This window comes from Dipodomys spectabilis, unplaced genomic scaffold, assembly GCF_019054845.1.
Source record: "Dipodomys spectabilis isolate Male_0828 unplaced genomic scaffold, ASM1905484v1 ptg000714l, whole genome shotgun sequence".
Lineage (NCBI taxonomy): Eukaryota > Metazoa > Chordata > Mammalia > Rodentia > Heteromyidae > Dipodomys > Dipodomys spectabilis.
The window spans coordinates 594,729-615,803 of record NW_024871391.1 but is presented as its reverse complement, the minus strand read 5'-3'; the positions used below and the strand labels follow the sequence as shown (position 1 = coordinate 615,803).

At 38.7% G+C, this 21,075-nt stretch overlaps 1 protein-coding gene across 2 annotated transcripts in view; it reads left to right on the top strand.

Annotated features, from left to right (window-relative positions):
* The window catches only part of Dmxl1 (Dmx like 1), a 110,056-nt gene that overhangs the window by 32,762 nt on the left and 56,219 nt on the right, over nt 1-21,075 (top strand). For both annotated transcript variants that reach the window (XM_042672496.1, XM_042672497.1), the window contains exons 16-25: nt 1,931-2,050; nt 2,583-2,804; nt 5,796-7,481; nt 8,612-8,719; nt 10,408-10,577; nt 10,955-11,052; nt 14,937-15,102; nt 16,097-16,358; nt 18,023-19,104; nt 19,554-19,745. In XM_042672496.1, coding sequence (XP_042528430.1) covers nt 1,931-2,050; nt 2,583-2,804; nt 5,796-7,481; nt 8,612-8,719; nt 10,408-10,577; nt 10,955-11,052; nt 14,937-15,102; nt 16,097-16,358; nt 18,023-19,104; nt 19,554-19,745 — 4,106 coding nt within the window. The remainder of the gene's footprint in view (nt 1-1,930; nt 2,051-2,582; nt 2,805-5,795; nt 7,482-8,611; nt 8,720-10,407; nt 10,578-10,954; nt 11,053-14,936; nt 15,103-16,096; nt 16,359-18,022; nt 19,105-19,553; nt 19,746-21,075) is intronic.

The following is a 21,075-nucleotide window of genomic DNA, read 5'->3' as shown; positions in this document are numbered from 1 at the left end:
CTGATAAAGATGGTTAATAATGATGGATCGAAGTTAATAAAGACGGTTTCAAAATGTATTGAAGTTTAAAATTGTTCTGTATATGCTTAATTTTATTTTTGGCCTTTCAGCGCACGACTTTGCTCTTATTAGGCAGGCAGACTCTCCCACTTGAGCTATGCCTGTGAAGGCTTTTTTGCTCTTGTTATTTTTCAGATAGGGTACATTTTTTGCCTGGCCTAGTGTCTGACTGTAGTCTTCTAACCTGCACTAATCGTAGAGGGCAATACAGGCATCAGCCATCATGTCCAGCTTGATTGTTACCAAGCTGGCCCTGATCAACAATCTTTTCCTGACCTTCACCTCCCAAGCAAATAGAATTGTAGGCATGAGCAACTGAGCTGGCATTTATGCTATTTTTTGTTTTTTTGTTTTTGTTTGAAACATAGTCTCATTGTGTAGACTGGGCTGGACTGGACTGCATTCTTCCTGTTTGTACTTCCCACTATAGCTAGTATATACCACCCTGTCCAGCGTTTTTCTCTTGAAACTTGAGTCTTGTGAACTTTCTACAATCCTTCTAATCTTAGCCTCCCAAGCAGTTGGTGTGAAAGGTGTGTGCCAGCCCACCCAGCTCATCTTTTTATTCTTAACCAAGAAGTAGAAAAAAAATTAAAAGTATTTTCTTAGTTGCATGTGTTTGTTTATTACTGATGTATAGGGTTTTGGCTTTTTGTGTGTATGTGCCAGTTTTGGGGTTTGAACTCAGGGCCTGGGCACTGTCCCTGAGCTTTTATTGCTCAAGGCTAGTGCTCTGCCACTTGAACCACAGTGCCACTTCTGGTTTTCTGGTGGCTCATTGGGGATAAGATTCTCATGAACTTTTGCTTCCGGGCTGGCTTTGAACTGTGATCCTCAAATCTCAGCCTGCTGAGTAGCTAGGATGACAAGCGTGAGCCACTAGTACCCATCTTACCATTATTTTATTATTAGAGTTTCCCAGAAAATTCCCATGGAGTTATATTTTTATATTCTTTTGTTCTTTTGTCAAGAAGAAAGGTACTTTACAGACATTATTAAGGTATTTTGTTTTGGTGAAGTTATCACAAGTAGATTGAATTGGTCTTTTTCTTTTCCCATAATTCTTCCTTCCTCTTAATTCTTATGATTTGAATGCCTGACCCATCTAGAAGGCATTATCAAACTTACCTCTTCATTTAAATCTCTCGTTACAAGGTAATTTAAGATATGGTTATCATTTCTAATGTTGTTTCAAAACTTTTTCCCCTAATATTAGTTGCTTTCAGTTTTTACATATTTTGATTTATATCATTTTATAATTTTTTTACATAATTTTGTATATAATCAGAAAAACTTGCACTAAAATTTATTGTTAAAAGGAAATAATGAAATAGTGGTTTTATGTGCATTTTTTGATTTGTGCAACATTAATGTTGTATAAATTGTGTTAGTATGAGTTAAGATCTTTTTGAATAATATCTGTTATGAATACTTATATTTTGATCCTTAGATAAGAAACATGAATAGAAGTGTTTCTGTTACGAAAGTTAATTACTTTGAAAGACTTTGGCCACATAATTTCCATCGTGATATATTTTGATATGTATGTTATCATATGGTTCCTTTCCTTTTAGACATTTTTTGGTTAATATGTTTTACTCTCTGAATAGTTGGTAGTGATAACTGTAATACGTGACTTTTAAAGCATATCAGATAAAAATGAAATTTAAGCATAGTCTGCATATAATTGTTAAAATGTTAATACAAATTCATTTGGTGAAGAAGTTGAACATACTCTATAATGTCACTTTCCACTTAGAACTCCAGATAAAATGATCGTTTTCTTTCTCTAAAAAAGCCATTTATGTTAATCTTAATATTAGTAATTGTCTCTATTATCTAACATGAAAAATATCACTGATGCCAACAGGCAGCTTATCTAATGGATTTTCTGAAAAATTCTACCTGGTTGTGATAGAGTGTACTCAGGACAACCGTTCACTGTTACGCATGTGGAACTTACATTTAAAGTCAATTCCTGTCTCGTTGGGTGAGTTTGGGTTTTTTCCTTAACTTTAAATTGGCCTAATTACTAACAAATTTTGCACGATTAGACAGTTCAGGGTATATTACCTACAGTCATTTTATGTAGTAGTGATTATTATGGTTTATTCATTAAGAAACAAAATAATTCTCTCATTTTCTTGCTGTAAAGAATTGTGTTGACATGTCTACAAGTTTATCTTTTGAACTGTGTGTGTGTACGCGCACACATGCATGCTGGTTCTGGGGTTTGAAGTTATGGCCTGGGTGCTGTCTTTTTGCTTTCTTTTTACCCAGGGCTAATATACTACCACTTGAGCCAGAGCTCCATTTGTGGCTTTTTGGGGATAGTTATGGAGATAACAAACTCATAGACTTTTTTGCCTGGACTGATTGCAAACTGTGATCCTCAATCTCAGCCTTCTGAGTAGCCAGGATTATAGGCAAGAGCCACTGGTGCCTTACTGGATTTTTAAGTAGCTATTGTAATCTATATAGGGTTCCCTCCCAGTTTTTGCTCTTTTTCTTATGTTTTATAGATGAAAGAATAGATATGAAAATTTCTGAAGTAGTTTGGCAACCAGAAGAACATTATTCTTCTTCTCCGGAGAAGATCCCAACTCCATTTGCACAGAAGTTTCAGGCTTGCAGAGCCAATCTCCAGAGCACCAGCAAGTTGTCTCTGTGTTCTGAAATGGTGTACAGCCAGGAGTTGCAGTTGCCTGAAGGAGTTGAGATCATAAGTGTGAAGCCATCAGCAGGTGTGTGAATTTTATGCAAAAATACTTTACAGCCATGAATGTTTCTAGTACCCCTGAAATCTGCAGCCTTCCAGGTGGTTCTCATGCACCCATGTCAAGAATACAGAGAAGAAATAAAGAAATCCTTTGTTACTTACGATTTTGAGATGGATTCTCTATATTCTCCAGGCTGGTCTTGAACTTGAGTTCAAACATTCCTTCTGCCTTGGATCTAAAAGTATGTACCTTGACTAGGCTCTGAAACTTCAATTTTCATATCACCGAATTATTTCATTTTCATAGCCAAAATGTGGTTGTTAGTCACAAACTCTAGGATAGAGGCTAGCAGTTTGTTCTAATTAGTGAACAAGATGATTTTTTTATACACTAGAGATCAAGAACCACTTATTCTAGGGTATCAAGAATACAAATATAGCATCCATGTTCTTTATTACTGATTATTTTCATGGTCTTTGTTCTTTTCTGCTTTTCTGTCTTATTTTCTTTCTTGATATCCTAGAGTTTGAACTTGAGGCCTTGCTAGACAGGTCCTTTCCCTTTGAGCCACACCCCTAGCCCTTTTTTGCACTGGTTATTTTTGAGATAGGGTCTCGCTTTTTTGTTTTTTTGGGGTCCGGTTGTGGGGCCTGAATTCTGGGCCTGGGTGCTGTCCCTCAGCTCTTCAGCTCAAGGCTAGCGCTCTACCACTTGAGCCACAGTACCACTTCCGGCTTTTTTCTTTTTGCTTATGTGGTGCTGAGGAATTGAACTCAGGGCCTTATGCATGCAAGGCAAGCACTCTACCACTGAGCTACCTTCCCAACCCCAGGGTCTCACTTTTTGCCCAGGTTTGTACTTAGCCTATGATCCTCTTATTTTGGACCTCCCATCATAGCTGGAATAACAAGTGTGCTCCACTAGACCCAGCCTCTTCCCTTTGAGATGGTGTTGCATGGACTTGTCTGTCGGGAGTGACCTGGAACTGTGATCTTCCCAGTTTCAACCTTTGTCATTGCTGCAAGAACAGATGCATACCACTGTACCTGGTATTGTTGAGATGGGGTCTCAAGAACTTTTTACTTTTGCCCGGGCTGGGATCGAACTGCTTCCCAAGTAGCTAGTATTACAGATATGCAGCACTGGCATCTGACAGTCCGTTCATTTAATTATTTTGCTGGATGGCTTTGAATGCTATTCAGAATCCCATGTTGTTATCAAGTATTTAAGATTTTCTGAATGGTGAAGTTCACAGGAGTTGGGAGTATTGACAGTGTTCCAACTTTTAAATTCTGGTTCCATTGTATATTTTAATTTAAAATATCGGGAAAAGTAAAGCTTGTTGAAAAGCTAAGCAAGGTGTTGTACATACCTATAAAACCAGCACTTGGAAAGCTGAGGCAGGAGGATCGTGAATTCAAGTCTCACTTGGCCAATATGGTTAGTTTGAAGCCAAACTAGTCTATATATAGATACTCTGTCACAAAACAAATGAAAAGTAAGGGGAAAAGAAAGGAGCTATTGTTATTAGCTGGTATTCACTACTAAATTCTAATGAAAATAACATAGTAATTGTACAGAATCCAAAAATAGTTATCAAGGTAATTCTATTTAACTTTGGGCAAAGTTGTTTGAAAGAACTCCTGTGGAAAAATACGGTTTTGTTTGTTTGGCAAAAAGCATAGCATATGTAAAATAGCATATGTAACTTTTATTCAACCTATTAATATAATGAGAACTTTAATTCAGAGAAACTTAATGTACATAGGATTTACTTTCAACATGTTCTTTCAAGTGTTCATGTAGCATTTTTTATTGTCATAGTTCAGGACAGAAGTACACTTGTCAGAGATACTTGGATTAGAACAGAGCCACATCTGTGTGTTCATACTAGACTCAGCAGTGCTCCAGGGCATTGCGGCCACAGCACACCTCAGGCAGAGCCTGAGGTGGTGATCTCTCTCCTGTTCTCACTCGCTCACCCATTCGAGGAAGTTGATAGTATATGATTGAGCATGTACAATTGGTAAGGTCCACTGAGGAATCATCTCAGCATCAGTAATATTACACATACCTCAGTTGTGTAGGACATTTAAAAGTACCATTCAATACTTAGTGAAATAGGCCATTCACATTTGTATAAAAAATCAGAAAGACAGAGAAACCAGGGAAAGCTGACACATTGTTACAGATGTGTTGAATTGGATAAACTAGCAAAGAATTCAGTTTTTTTTGTTTGTTTTGTTTTTGTCTTTTTGTTGCTTGTGGGGCATGAACTCTGGGCCTGGGTGCTGTCCCTCAGCTCTTCAGCTCAAGGCTAGCGCTCTACTACTTGAGCCACAGTACCACTTCCGGCTTTTTCTGCTTATGTGGTACTGAGGAATCAAACCCAGGGCCTCTTGCATGCAAAGCAAGCGCTCTACCACTGATCCAGAATTCAAGTTTTTAATTGTCTTAGTCTTGTTACTTAGGCACAAGGCAGTGTATCTAGTAAAATATCCCTACCTGTAAAATGCAGAAATTAAAGTACTTGTTATTGCAGTTAGATTTTAGCTATAGGTTTTGGCAATGTTTTCTTTCTTCCTTTTTTTAATTAGTCATGGGCTTCAACTCAGGGCTTGGGTGCTATCCCTGAGTTTTTTCACTTAAGCCTAGTGCTCTACTACTTCAAACCAGGGCCACTTCTGGTTTCTTGGTAGTTCATTGGAGATAAGAGCCTCACAGACTTTCCTGCCCAAGCTGGCTTTGAATCTTGATCCTCAGATCTTAGCCTCCTGAGTAGCTAGGATTATAGGACTGAGCCACCGGTGCCTGGATATGGTACTAATTCTATGCCTTCCCTAGTAAATATTTTCTTTTATATACTTTTTTGATATCATTAAAAGCCTCTTTCCGATATTATTGTATCCTTAGATAGTCATATTCTTAGTAGTTCATACTAAAGGACTAAAGCCCAGCTTGTAAAAATTCTTCAACAACATTTGATGTTTTGTTAATGGATTATTTTCCTTTTAGGACATCTGAGTTCTTCTTCTATATATCCTGTATGCAGTGCCCCTTACTTATTGGCCACTTCGTGCTCGGATGAGAAAGTAAGGTTTTGGAGATGCCGAGTAACAGATGGAGAACCTGCTACCTCAAAGAATGGAAAAATAGATCTTACGTACATTTGGGAAGAATGGCCATTACTTATTGAAGATGGACTTCAGAGCAATAGTAGTATATCTGTACCGGGTAGGCCTGTAGAAGTTAGCTGTGCACATACAAATCGTTTAGCAGTGGCATATAAACATCTTGCATCTAATAGTAGATCTTCTCAGGACGTTGTGATGCATGTGAGTATTTTTGAATGTGAGTCTACTGGAGGCTCATGTTGGGTCCTTGAACAGACAATTCATTTAGATGATTTAAGCACAATGTTGGATTCTGGCATTAGCATTGATAGCAATTTAGTGGCCTATAATAAGCAAGAGACCTATTTATTCAGTAAAGAAAGTATCACAACAAACACAAAGCATTTAGTTCACTTGGACTGGATGTCTAGAGAAGATGGTTCTCATATCCTGACTGTTGGAATTGGATCAAAACTTTTTATGTATGGACCTCTGTCTGGCAAGGTACAAGAACATATTGGTAAGGAGAGCCTAGCATTTCCTCTGTGGGAGAGTACTAAAGTTGTGCCTCTTTCTAAATTTGTCCTCTTACGAAGTGTGGACTTGGTTTCTTCTGTGGAAGGCTCCCCCCCTTTTCCTGTTTCTTTGTCGTGGGTCCGGGATGGCATCCTGGTGGTAGGAATGGATTGTGAAATGCATGTATATTCCCAGTGGCAGCCATCTTCTAAACAAGAACCTGCCAGGACAGATTCATACGGTGGGAGCACTCCTTCTGTACTCAGCTTAGTAAGACAGAGCAACTCATCAAGTTCTGGACTACAGCCTACAAAGAAAACTCTGACTCGATCCATGACTAGTCTTGCTCAGAAAATCTGTGGGAAGAAGACTGCCCTGGATCCTTCAGTGGATATGGAAGATTCAGGACTCTTTGAAGCAGCTCATGCACTTTCCCCAACCTTGCCTCAGTACCATCCCTTGCAGCTTTTAGAACTGATGGACCTTGGCAAGGTTCGGAGAGCAAAGGCCATCCTGTCACATCTGGTCAAGTGCATTGCTGGGGAGGTTGTGGCTCTGAGTGAAGCTGAGTCTAATCATGATCGCCGTCTAAGGTCTCTCACCATCAGTGCTAGTGGAAGCACTACCAGAGACCCCCAGGCGTTCAACAAGACTGACAGTACGGATTACACAGAAATAGATTCTGTTCCTCCACTTCCTTTATATGCCTTGCTTGCAGCAGATGATGATAGATGTTACTCATCTTTGGAGAAATCCAGTAATGAGAGTTCCTTCAATAAATCAAACCAATTGTCCAAAGAAAGTTATGATGAGCTTTTTCAGACTTCAGCTCTAATGCCTGATATTCATGTGTTAGAATCAGGGGAAGAAAATACAAAACCCAGAGTCATTGACCTTTCGCAGTACAATCCGACTTACTTTGGACCTGAGCATGCTCAGGTTCTTTCTGGCCACTTACTGCATTCCAGTCTACCAGGACTCAGCCGGATGGAGCAGATGTCTCTGATGGCCTTGGCTGACACAATTGCAACAACAAGCACTGATATTGGAGAAAGCAGAGACAAAAGCCAAGGTAAAATTAAATTGAAGGAAACACTGGTCATAGAAGGTATAGGTCAGTAGCCTGTACCCTTTAAATTAACGGAACTAAAAGGAAAATAAAGACAAAACTAATATAATTTAAAAAGTTATCATTTTTTAGAAAATAAGTTGATCTTTTTAAGAGGAATATGAATAGATAACTATTTTTGAGGTGAGTTTGGAAGAGATATTTTATAGTTTTGATCATATGAAGTAAAATCAGGTCCAAATACTATTTAACCATTATCAACAGATTATTGGGATGGATACATGATTTCAATCAATACAGAAAATATTGCTGCCAGGTGCTGATAGCTTGTGCCTGTAGTCCTAACTACTCAGGAGGCTGAGATCTGAGGATTGTGGTTTGAATCCACCAGAGGGGTCTGTGAGACTCTTTTCTCCAGTAAACTACTCAGAAAAAGCCAGCAATGGTGCTATAGCTCAAGTGGTAGAGTGCTAGCCTTGAGTACAAAGAGGCTCAAGGACAGCACCCAGGTCCCAAGTTCAAGCACCATGACTGACCAAAAACAAAGAAAAAAGAAAAGAAAGAAAAGATATCACTGTAACATATGTTGTAGAAAAGATAGTTTGAAAGTTCAGTTATGTTTGAGTCATTTCAGGTGAATTCAGATTATAATGTTAATAGACACTGAGTCAATTCATTCTAAACTTTTTTTTTTTTTTTTGGTTGGTCGTGGGGCTTGAACTCTGGGCCTGGGCGCTGTCCCTCAGCTCTTCAGCTCAAGGCGAGCGCTCTACCACTTGAGCTACAGCGCCACTTCCCTAACCTTTATTTTCTAAATTATATACCTATATTCTTTTTTCCCTTTTTAAAATTGTGTAGGTAAGATCAATGTTACACAGTATTTGCGATTATAACCACTTCTGTCAGTTTAGAATGCTTTATCCTTTATGTGATGCTCTGCTGTGCTATGCTATGCTGTGCTATGCTATGCTATGCTATGCTGTGCTATGCTATGCTATGCTATGCTATGCTATGCTATGCTATGCTATGCTATGCTATGCTATGCTATGCTATGCGCTATCAGAAACTTAGTTCTGTGATTTGCTTATAAAATGCTTTTATGTGTGAAAATAATACTTATCTCCTAATTGTAGGTGGAGAAACGCTTGATGAATGTGGGTTAAAGTTTCTTCTGGCTGTTCGGCTCCATACCTTTCTTACAACTTCCCTTCCAGCCTGTCGAGCCCAACTCCTTCGCCAAGGTGATTTTTATATTAGTCTGTTCCAGGAGAAGTAAGGCAAGCACATGTGAGAATGTTGACAAATTTGACGCATTCAGAGTTTATTTTTTAACTTTCCTCATTTTTCTTTCATATAGCATTGGATTTTTTTTGTCATGGGTCTTGAACTCAGGGGCCTGGGTGCTGTCCCTTACCTATTTTGCTTAAGACTGATGCTCTACCACATTGAGCCACAGCACTACTTCTGGTTTTCTGGTGGTTAATTATATGAATCTCACAGACTTTCCTGCCCAGGATGGCTTTGAACCATATCCTAACTCAATTTAGCTAGCATTACAGGCGTAAGTCACCAGCACCCCGGGGCATTGGAACTTTTTTTTTTTTTTTGGGTCCGGTTGTGGGGCCTGAACTCTGGGCCTGGGCACTGTCCCTCAGCTCTTCAGCTCAAGGATAGCGCTCTACCACTTGAGCCACAGCGCCACTTCCGGCTTTTTTCTTTTTGCTTATATGGTGCTGAGGAATCGAACCCAGGGCCTCAGGCTGGCAAGGCAAGCGCTCTACCACTGAGCCACCTTCCCAGCCCCCATTGGAACTTTTAATTGTAAAAATAGACTTAAGGAAGAAGTATATTGGACAGTTGAATATTTTGTATATTTGAGGGAAATTAGTATTATTTTATCCTCTGTAAATTTTTATTTTTGTTTGGCCAGTCCTGGGGCTTGAACTCAGGGCCTGGGCACTGTCCCTGAGCTCCTTTTGCTCAAAGCTAGCTCTCTAGTATTTGAGCCACAGTGCCACTTCTGGCTTTTTCTGTTTATGTGGTACTGAGGAATCAGACCCAGGGCTTCATGCATACTAGCTAAGTACTCTACTACTAAGCCACATTCCCAGCCCCCCCCACCCCCTTTTTTTTTGCGGCTGTAGGGCTTGAACTCTGGGCCTAGGTTGTTGTCTTTCAGCTCCTGGCGAGCATGCTACCACTTAAATCACAGCACCACTTCTGGTTTTCTGATGATTTATTGGAGATAAGAGTCTCACAGACTCTCCTGCCTGGGCTGGCTTTGAACTGCGATCCTCAGATCTCAGCCTCCTGAGTAACTAGAATTACAGGCATGAGCCACTGGCACCCGGCTGGATCACTCACATTTTACAAATGAAAAAACAGAGGCACTAAGAAACTAAATAACTAGTCTGAAGTTATATTTATATATTTCAGTTTTGCGATTGAAACTGAGTATATATGTTTTGGTTCTGGAGGTTCTGTAGTGCTAGCACTTATTCCACTCAGTTATGCTTTTTGATGTTCTTTAATTCATGGGAGTTATATCCATAAAACAAATAGTGGCCAAAGGAAGGGGAAGCAGCTTAAAGAGGAATGCCTTCCCTTCTGTAGTAATGCTTCAAGTATTTCTCATCTCCTAAACTGAGTCATAGTTTACAACCAGAGAACAGAATTCCTTCATCACAGTGGCATTTGCTATAAGCATTTTGCATATCTTCGCAAGTAAATGTGTATTAATTGTACAAGATATATTGCACATTAAAGTACTAGAGTTCTTTGGAGAACCAACGATTAAAAAGTAGCCCTTCAGGAAACTTAAAAATTAAGTGTGACTGTATTTTATAAAAGTTTATGTACTTTCATTGCAAATAGATGTAGCACTAGTTTGTGTTAATCATTATTAATACTACTTTTTCCCTTTTTTCAGGCCTGTCTACCAGTCATTTTGCTTGGGCATTTCATTCAGTAGCAGAAGAAGAACTGCTGAACATGTTGCCTGCAATGCAGAAGCATGACCCCACCTGGTCTGAATTAAGAGCCATGGGTGTGGGGTGGTGGGTCCGGAATAAGCGAATCTTACGCACATGCATAGAAAAAGTGAGTGTATTTATTTTGGTGTAAAAAAAGAATATATTTTGGATGTTTGTTTAAATTGCATACCATATCTCCTCTGTCGTTATTTACTCCCTTTTGTTTTGGAGCAGAAATTTGCTTTGGAGAGTTTTAATTTTTATAACAGTGAAGGAATTTTTAAAAGTAACTCCAAAAATTATAGTTCATTTAATAATATGTTTCTGGTTTTTACCATGAGAATTTTGTATAGCAAAGTAAACCAGTATAGATGAGCTTGTGATAAAAGGTCTTATTACTTTCTCTTTGTATTCTTCTCTATATGTGTCAGTGCTAAATAGACAAAATTATTTGTTCACTTAGAGACTTTCTATGAAAATTTGACCAGTATTTTCTAATTGTAGGTAGCCAAAGCAGCCTTTTATAGAAATAATGATCCTTTAGATGCTGCCATTTTTTACCTTGCAATGAAAAAGAAAGCTGTTATCTGGGGATTGTACAGGTAGGTTAAAAACTTTTTATAACGCATAACTGTGTGTGGTAAGATGTGTTTTACTTGCTGTTGTTATGTAGAGTCTTGCCTGTTTTTGTGATTAAGGAATGATTTTATAGGCATAACTGTGTATGGTTAGATGTGTTTCACTTGCTGTTGAGTTATGTAGAGTCTTGCCTGTTTTTGTGATTAAGGAATGATTTTATAGGGAGAATGCTTGGGTGTTTTCCACAGAGGAACTTTCCAGATAACGTCATTTTAATTTTAAGAGTTTCTTACAACGTTTCTGTACAAAAGTCACTAAACCAGAAACTGGCATTTGAGTTGGGAAAGAAGATGAGTTGGCGGAGTCTAGGATAAGCACCCATCTTTCCTCTATTGAGAGACCATGGACCAGACTTCCCCAAAGCTGTCTCCTCCTGGGGCCCTGAGTTCATTCCTTTCTCCCTTTTCCTCAGTAGTACTTGATGAACATGATTAGAAACAGGTAGTTTGTCATTTGTTTTTGGTTCATGTTTCCAAATCAGTTTTCTGTAAGACTAATTCAGGATCCAAGGAATTACTTTGATCACCAAATCATGTTCAATAGGCAAGAAGGAAAAGTTATTGGTGAGGTTTAAATTGGAAGCACAGATGTTAGTATAAGAAAATGATCAATAAATTATTTTATATTAATTTAAGTATATTGATATAATTGTTTTGCATGAGTTTAATAGTAATTTCTCTTTGTAGTTTGACAGATTTTTAAGTAACCTCTGAGATTTTTGTAGGGAAGTATTACTCTGCTTTTACTGGAAAAATTAGCGGATATATAAGTTATGAACTAGCAAATGTTTTTGTTGAGTCCCAACTCTGGGTTGGGGTACAGTTTAGGGGTTATTTTGAAACAGACTTTGTTATTTAGTGTAGGCCGGACTCAAATTTGCAATCCTCCTGCCTCAGTCCTAATGTTTTTTAATTTTTTTAATATATTTTTATTGTGAAAATGCTGTACAGAGGGGTTACAATTACGTGGGTAGGATAATGAGCACATTTCTTATCAAGCATCGCAGCCTCCTGCTTTGTTTCCCCTTCACCTCCCTTCCCATCCTCCCCCGCCCAGCACCAAAGTTGTAAAGTTCCTTTTTCGACATAACGACTTGTACATCTCATTGTTGCAATGGGTCCTCCTGTATCCCTGTTTTTACAATTTGTTTTTTCCCTTCCCCTCCACATATACCAACATCATGTATAGTGAAAGCAGGGGTTATACCATGGGGGAGGGACATACAAGGCAACAAAGACATAATCTTATAAATATGTTAGAAACAATCCCATGAAAGATCTCTCTCTCTCTCTCTCTCTTTTTTTTGTCAGTCATGGGGCTTGAGCTCTAGGCCTGGGAGCTATCCCTGAACAATTCAGCTCAAGGCTCATGCTCTACCACTTGAGCCATCCCGTCACTTCTAGTTTTCTGGTGCTTTTTTTTTTTTTGTAAAAAATTGTGATTAAGTGATTACATAATTTCCCAAATTTCACAGTATTGTGGAATAATGATGCTGATTTAAAGTCACAAGCTCATTCTAACTTTCCTGGAGCAAATTGTCTCTCACGGTCTATAACATATAACGGTGTATACATATATACCATACATGTGATCAGCAGCATGAGGATATTTAGTAGTGGTTCGACCAGATGAGTGGAAGTTCTTTGTTTCTTAAGTCCTGTTAATTTTGTCGTATCACCTAACATTTTGGATTTAGCATCCACTTATCAGGGAGACCATGTACCATTTGTCTCTGCTCTTGGTTTACCTCTCTCAACATGATTTCTTCTAGCTCCATCCATTTCCCTGCAAATGCCATTATTTTGTCATTTCTAATGGCTGCATAATATCCCATTGTGTATAGATACCACAATTTTTGGATCCATTCATCTGTGGTGGGGCATCTGGGTTGTTTCCATATCCTAGCTATTGTGAACAGTGCTGCAATAAACATGGAGGTGCACGTGTCCTTGTATATTGGTTCCTGTTGTTCAGGATAGATGCCTAGAAGTGGTATGACTGGGTCGTAAGGGAGGTCAATCTTTAGCTTTCTAAGGACCTTCCAGACTGCTTTCCAAAGTGGTTGTATAAGTGTACATTCCCACCAGCAGTGTAATAGGGTTCCTCTTTCTCCACATCCCCTCCAGCATTTGTCGTTGGCTGATTTGTGGATGTGGGACATTCTGACTGGGGTAAGGTGGTATCTCAGGGTTGTCTTTATTTGCATTTCCTTCACCACCAGGGATGATGAACATTTCCTCATGTGTTTCTTTGCCATTTTTATTTCTTCATTTGAGAAGTCCCTCTTTAGTTCCCTTGCCCATTTAGTAATTGGTTTGATAGGTTTGGGAGGGATTAGTTTCTTGAGTTCCCTGTATATACAGGATGTTAACCCTTTGTCTGGTATATTGCTGGTAAATATTTTTTCCCAATTAGTTGGTTGCCTTTCTAGCTTGGTTGCGCTAGCTTTAGCTGTGCAGAAGCTTTTTATTTTAAGATAGTCCCATTTGTCGAGTCTCTCTCCAACTTGTGACCCTGGGACTCTGTTCAGGAAGTTCCTTCCTGTGCCTATTAGTTCAAGTGTCTCTCCTACTCTGTCCTGCAATAGTTTCAGAGATTCAGGTTTAATGTTAAGGTCTTTAATCCATTTTGAGTTGATATTGGTGCATGGTGATAGGCTGGGGTCCACTTTTAGTTTTCTGCATGTGGCCGCCCAGTTTTCTCAGCACCAGTGGTTGAAGAGGCTGTGTTTCTTCCATTGTATGTGTGTGGCTCCTTTGTCTGTAGGCCTGTGGATTTATTTCTGGATCTTCTATTCCATTGGTCTTTGGGTCTGTTTTTGCTCCAGTACCATGCTGTCTTTGTTATTATAGCTCTGTAGTAGAGTTTGAAGTTCGGCATGGATATCCCTCCCATGTAAGTTCGGCATGGATATCCCTCCCATGTTGTCTTTATTGCCTAGAATTGTTTTGGCTATTCTAGGTCTTTTGTTGTTCCATATGAATTTTTGGACTGTTTTCTGTATTTCAGTGATGTACGTCATTGGGATTTTAATAGGAATTGCATTGAATTTGTATATTAATTTTGGCAGCATTACCATCTTCACTATATTAAGTCTGCCTATCCAAGAGCATGGGAGGTCTTTCCATTTCCTGGTGTCTTCTGCAATTTCTTTAACTTTTTATAGTTCTCATTAAATAGTTCTTTTACATCTTTGGTTAGGTTAATTCCTAAATATTTTATTTTTTGGGAGGTTATTGTGAATAGGGTTGCTCCCTTTATTTCCCTCTCTTCTTGTACATTGTCAGTGTACAGGAAGGCAACTGATTTTTGTGGGTTTGATTTTGTATCCTGCTACTTTGCCAAAGTGATTTATGATTTCTAAGAGTTTAGGGATGTAGTTTTTGGGATCGTGAAGGTATAGTATCATGTCGTCTGCAAAAAGGGATAGTTTAACTTCTTCTTTCTCTATGCGGATCCCTTTAATGTCTTTTTCTTGCCTTATTGCCCTGGCTAAGGGTTCCAGGACTATATTGAAGAGGAGTGGAGAAGCCTTGTTCCTGATTTTAGGAGGATTGGTTGTAGCTTTTCCCCATTAAGTATAATATTGGCTATTGGTCTGTCATAAATGGCTTTTATTGTGTTTAGAAATGTTCCTTCTATTCGTATTTTCTCCAGAGCTTTTAGCATGAATGAATGTTGAATTTTATCAAAGGCCTTTTCTGCATCTGTGGCGATAATCATGTGATTCTTAAACTTGGCCCTGTTGATGTGTTGGATTACATATATTGTCAGTCCTAATTTTTAAGTCATAACTTTTAGGAGATTAATTCCAAAAATATATTCTTTTTTATACTTTTCTTTATAGATCTCAGAAGGACACTAGAATGACACAATTTTTCGGACACAATTTTGAGGAAGAGAGGTGGCGTAAAGCAGCTCTGAAGAATGCATTTTCTTTGCTAGGCAAACAAAGATTTGAACATTCTGCAGCATTTTTTCTTTTAGCTGGTTGTCTGAGAGATGCAGTTGAGGTAATGAAAAAACTTTTAAAATAGTACTATCATCTTTCTAAGCTCTTAGTTTTAATTTTATTTTCACCTTAGAAATAACAAGGCTAAATATCTGAAGTATCTGTTAATATAGTAACCTTTAAAAGCTGTCATTTAGTTTGAATGATTGGTAGAATGGATAGTTCATAACTCTTTTCATGAACAACTTAAAAAAAAAAGATCTGTTCTATTTGTTGTTTTTTGTTGTTGTTGTTTTGGTTTGTGCAGATCCTGGGGCTTAAACTCAGGGCCTGCGTGCTGTCCCTTCACTTTTGTGCTCAAGGCTAGCAGTCTACCCCTTGATCCACACCTTTACTCCCAGCTTTTTTGTTAGTTAGAGATAAGAGGTTCAGGGACTTTGCTTCCGGGCTGGCTTTGAACCTCGATCTTCAGATCATGTCCGAGTAGTCAGAATTATAGGTGTGAGCCACTAGTGCCTGGCTTGTTCTGCTTATTTAAATATAGTTGAATATGTCTGGCTTCGTCTTAATGAACATTAGAAAATTTTTCAGTGATTGTTTTTCAGTAAGTGTGAAAAAAATTATGAACATTTCAGATGTAACATTTCTGCATCAATTTGCCCTTTGTTCACATTCTCATAACAGGAAATTCAAAACAGCCTTTAATTTGGAAATGCCATACTTGCTGCCACTGATAGAAAAGACTAGTGGCTCAGGAATAAAATAAAATTGCTCAAACTGACACTGTTTAGAGTTTTTATCTGATACATACATCCTTATTAGTCTAAATGTTTTTGGAAATACATATTTAGTATTAGGAAGCATATTTGCAAATGTTAGTATAAATGTTCCCAAGCAAATTTGCTAAAGTAAGCCAACCTGTATATATTTAATTCTCATACCTGTGTTTGTTAATTTTGGAGACTAGTAAAGCCCTGTGTTATACTAGTTGTTGGTAAACTAATTAAATTTATACTGCAATGAAAGATGCTTATTAATGGGTAATTTTTTTTAAGGTATGTCTTGAGAAACTGAATGACATTCAGTTAGCTCTTGTAATAGCAAGACTATATGAGTCTGAATTTGATAAATCTACAACATACAAATCAATTTTACGGAAAAAAGTTTTGGGCATTGATTCTCGTGTCAGTGAACTTAGTTCATCGGACATAAGTGTGCATTGTGATCCATTCCTTCGGAGTATGGCATACTGGATTTTGGAAGATTACAGTGATGCTCTGGAAACGTTAATAAAGCAACCAGTGAGAGAAGATGATGGTAAGCTGTATTTCCAAGTGGTTAATGAATAAGTATATTAATGCTGCTAGATGTGCAGACCATTGTTGGGTATCAAGGGTGATATTATAAAAAATTGAATTTATAGTTGGGCACCAGTGTTCACACCTATAATCCTAGCTACTTAGGAGGCTGAATTATGAGGATAGCGGTTTGAAACCAGCCCAGGCAGAGAAGTCCCCCTGATACTCTTATCTCCAATTAATTACTCAAAAACTGGAAGTGGTGCTGTGGCTCAAATGGTACACCACTAGCCTTGAGCACAAAGTGTCTTAGGGTCAGCACTCAGACCTAGGGTTCAAGCCCCATGACTGACAAAAAAAAATTTTTTTTTGAATTTAGAGTTTTTGTGGCTTTGTGGATTAGGAATATAGGCTATGTATTTAAATTTATTTTCAGAGTGTTAAATCATTTGAAAATGAAGAATTCAGAGTTTTCTGTTGTTATGAAATAGTTTTTCTTTTTGGGGGGGGGAGAGGGGTTCGGTCGTGGGGCCTGAACTCTGGGCCTGGGCGCTGTCCCTCAGCTCTTCAGCTCAAGGCTAGCGCTCTACCACTTGAGCCACAGCACCACTTCCGGCTTTTTTTCTTTTTGCTTATGTAGTGCTGAGGAATCGAACCCAGGGCCTCATACATGCAAGGCAAGCACTCTACCACTGAGCCACCTTCCCAGCCTTGAAATAGATTTTTTAAACATAAATAATACGAACATTTGACTAAAAGAGTTTGAAGTAATACTAATATAAAATCAGTTTTGTACCTTAGGTTCTATCTATTGCTGTTTAAAAAGCTTTATAATTCTTACTGTAAAACTTGTACACACTTTTAAAGAAAGTTGACTTAAGTTGATAAGATTAGAAATTTTGTGTGTGTGTGTGTGTGTGTTTGGGAGTGTTTGGGTGTTTGGTTGTAGTGCTTGAACTCAGCACTGTCCCTGAGCATTTTTTGCTCAAGGCTAACTCTACCCCCATGTGCCACAGTTCCACTTGCGGCTCTTTGGAGATAAGAGTCTCCCTGACTTTCCTACCTGGGCTGGCTTGAAAACTTGTCTTCCAGAACTCAGTCGCCTGAGTATTGAGGACTACATATGTGAGGCAGCAGCACCTGGCTTAAAAATTATGTGAAAGCTTGGGCTGGGAAGGTGGCTCAGTGGTAGAGCGCTTGCCTTGCATGCATGAGGCCCTGGGTTCATTCCTCAGCACCACATAAGCAAAAAGCCGGAAGTGGCGCTGTGGCTCAAGTGGTAGAGCACTAGCCTTGAGCTGAAGAGCTGAGGGACAGCGCCCAGGCCCAGAGTTCAGGCCCCATGACCGGACCCAAAAAAAAAAAAATTATGTGAAAGCTCAATTCATAAGTGTTTTGATCATGAGATAAATGACAGAACAAAAATTAAGAATGTTACCTGAAAAGATTTGTTGCAGTGGGGGAAAAAAAGCATAACTTTTGTTTTCCTATCTTGTTGAAACACTTTTCTTTATAAATGTGTTCTTGTTTGTTCAATGCTATGGATTGGTGTGGCCTATTAATAAAATTGGTCAGAAGACCAGATGGATAAAGGCAACATAGTCGAGATAAAGTACAATCTAATACACTCAATTCAGATCTTAAACTTTTCAATTCTGAAGATGAATTTACATTTACTTTCAGATCAAGTCTTGGTGTCAGCCTGTAATCCTGCAGTTTTTAATTTTTATAATTACCTAAGGACACACCCTGTTTTGCTGAGACGTCATTTTGGATCATCTGATACGTTTTCCGCACAGCTGGGTTTACCAGGACAGAGTGGATTGGCAGGAACCATTAGTTTGAGTGAAAGAAGGTTATTCTTTACTACTGCTAGTGCTCATCTAAAAGCTGGCTGTCCTATGTTGGCCTTGGAAGTATTATCAAAGATGCCCAGAGTCATCAAGAAAATAAAACCTTTTTGTAGAGCATCTGGTTTTCTGGATAGTAGTAAAGATTCTTCTCCAGTGAAACTGGATGCAAAAGAAGATAAATCTTCTGCAATTAACTGGTCCCAGTCACTGACAAATGGTTTTGACTCTTCTTCAGAGGGCTCTTCGGAGAAGCAATCCAACTCCACTCTTTCTTTTGATTGGAGCCAGCCAAGTGTTGTATTTCAGGATGATTCTTTAGAGTTAAAATGGGACAGTGATAATGATGAAGAAAATGAGGATCTCCCTATTTGCATGAAAGAACTGAAACCATTACAGAGAAAAGTAGATGCAAAATTAGATGAAGTAAGCAGTTATACAGACTCTTTTAGCACCCTAGATGAAAATGATATTTTAAATCCATCAGAAGATATAATTGCTGTTCAGTTAAAATTTAGAGCATGTTTAAAGATTCTCACAGTAGAACTTCGTACTTTATCTACTGGCTATGAAATAGATGGTGGAAAATTACGTTACCAATTATACCACTGGCTTGAGAAAGAGGTGGTAGCTCTTCAGAGGACATGTAACTTTTGCTCAGATGTGGAAGAACTGCCCACCACAGATGGCAAAAATAGAGATGAATTTGGATTCAGCAAGGACGCTGATGGTTTGCACCACCAAACAAAAGCGAAACAACTGAGAGAGAGTTTTCAGGAAAAGAGACAGTGGCTCTTGAAATATCAGTCACTCCTGAGAATGTTTCTTAGTTACTGTATACTTCACGGCTCCCATGGTGGGGGTCTTGCATCTGTAAGAATGGAACTGATTTTGCTTTTACAAGAATGTCAGCAGGTATGCAACTTGTACTAATTCAAAAAAAAATTATAGAACATGCATGAAGCAGCTTTTGGTGTTCTATCTTCCTGTTTTAAATACTAAAACTTGATTTTCTTTATGACCATTGCTTTTTAAAGCATTCTCCTTTGTACATAGCCCATCGTGTTAGGAACTTGTAGAGTTGTGTATGTATTATCGTTGGAGGGCAGTTCTGTATCAGCTCTATGCCTTGCTTAATTCACTCTTCTGTAGCCTTAAATGAATGCCTTGTAATGGGTGGAGCTTCTCTTTGTTGCGTTTTAAATTGTGTTTGATAAAACGTTGAGCTCCTAAGATCCTTTCTAGGTTTTTAAGTTTCTATATTTATAAAAATAGAAAGCTTTTAATACTTTTGGAGTTTCTCAAAGAATTTTCTGAATTGTTTAACCTGTGATTATCAACTTTTTTTCTTGTATGTTTTTAAGGAAACATCAGACCCACTGTTTCCTAGCCCTCTGTCAGAGCAAACCTCAGTGCCTCTCCTCTTTGCTTGTACAGCCAGTGCCAAAACAGTAGTTGCCAATCCATTATTGCACCTTAGTAATCTGACACACGATATTCTACATGCCATTATAAACTTGGATTCACCACCTCATCCAGATAGCCAAAGCAATAAAGTAAGTATGTTTGGCTTCACACTTTTGATTTGCTTATATAGGATGAAAAGCCTAAAAGATGTATGTTTAACCTTGGTTGAAAGCAGTTATGGCCAGAGTAGAGAGCCAGTTGTTCCATTACTACCTTTATATTCTGTTTAAAGAAAGCCAGTTATGGATCAGGTTTATCTTATTGTGTTTCTTAAACTCAGTAGAATAATTTTCTGACTATAATAATAACAATAAAATTGTATTTAAAAAAATGGAAAGCTGGGTGGTGGGGCCTGGGAAGGTAGAGCATGGGGCCCTGGGTTCGATTCCTCAGCACCACATACATAGAAAAAGCCAGCAGTGGCGCTGTGGCTCAAATGATAAGAGTGCTAGCCTTGAGCTGAAGAGCTGAGTGGCAGCGCCTAGGCCCAGAGTTCAGGCCCCATGACCAACAAAAAAAAAAAAAGAAAGTTGGGTGCTGGTAGCTCATACCTGTAATTCCTGCCACTCAGGAGGCTGAGATCTGAGGGTTGCGATTCAAAGCCAGGCCGGGCAGGAAAGACCATGGGATTCTTATCTCCAATAAACAACCAGAAAACTGAAGTGGCATTGTGGCTCAAGTGTTAGAGTGCTTGCCTTGAGCTGAAGAGCTCAGGGATGGTGCCCAAGGCCAGAGTTCAAGCCCCACGACTGACAAAAAAAATTATCAATCTCATCCCCCATATCCTTCCACTTTATCAGTTGATATCTTTACTGTCCTTTGAAATATGGCTTTGAATTTGATAATTTTTATATCTTTTGGATTTTTCCCTCGTGGTCTATCATGTGGTTCTTGTTCATCTCACAGGTTATGATGTCACACCAGTTTGATTCTGTTTGTGTGATAGTGGACACTACTTCCATAGTTTTGTCCTCTTAGGAAACTTTTGTAACTTAATTTTGTCATTTCTTTTGCTGCATTGCTCTATAGTTATGTGTCCATAGTGCATATTACACAGTTTGAAATTTAATTTCCTTCATATTGTGCCATTTTAGAAAATCATATTCCATATTTAAATTATAGCATGGTTACAATATGTCACACTAGCTTTTAGTAAGTAGCATTTGCTGCTTCAATAACTACCCTGAGCCGGATGCCGGTGGCTCATGCCTGTAATCCTAGCCATCAGGAAGCTGAGGTCTCCTCATGGTTCAAAGCCAGCCCAGGCAGAAAAGTCCGTGAAACTGGAAGTGGCTCTGTGGCTCAGGAGGTGGAGCGCTTGCATTGAGCTGAAGAGTTCAGGGACAGTGCCCAGGCCCAGAGTTCAAGTCCCATAACCCACACAAAACAAAACAAAACAAAAAACCCTGAAACATAGCT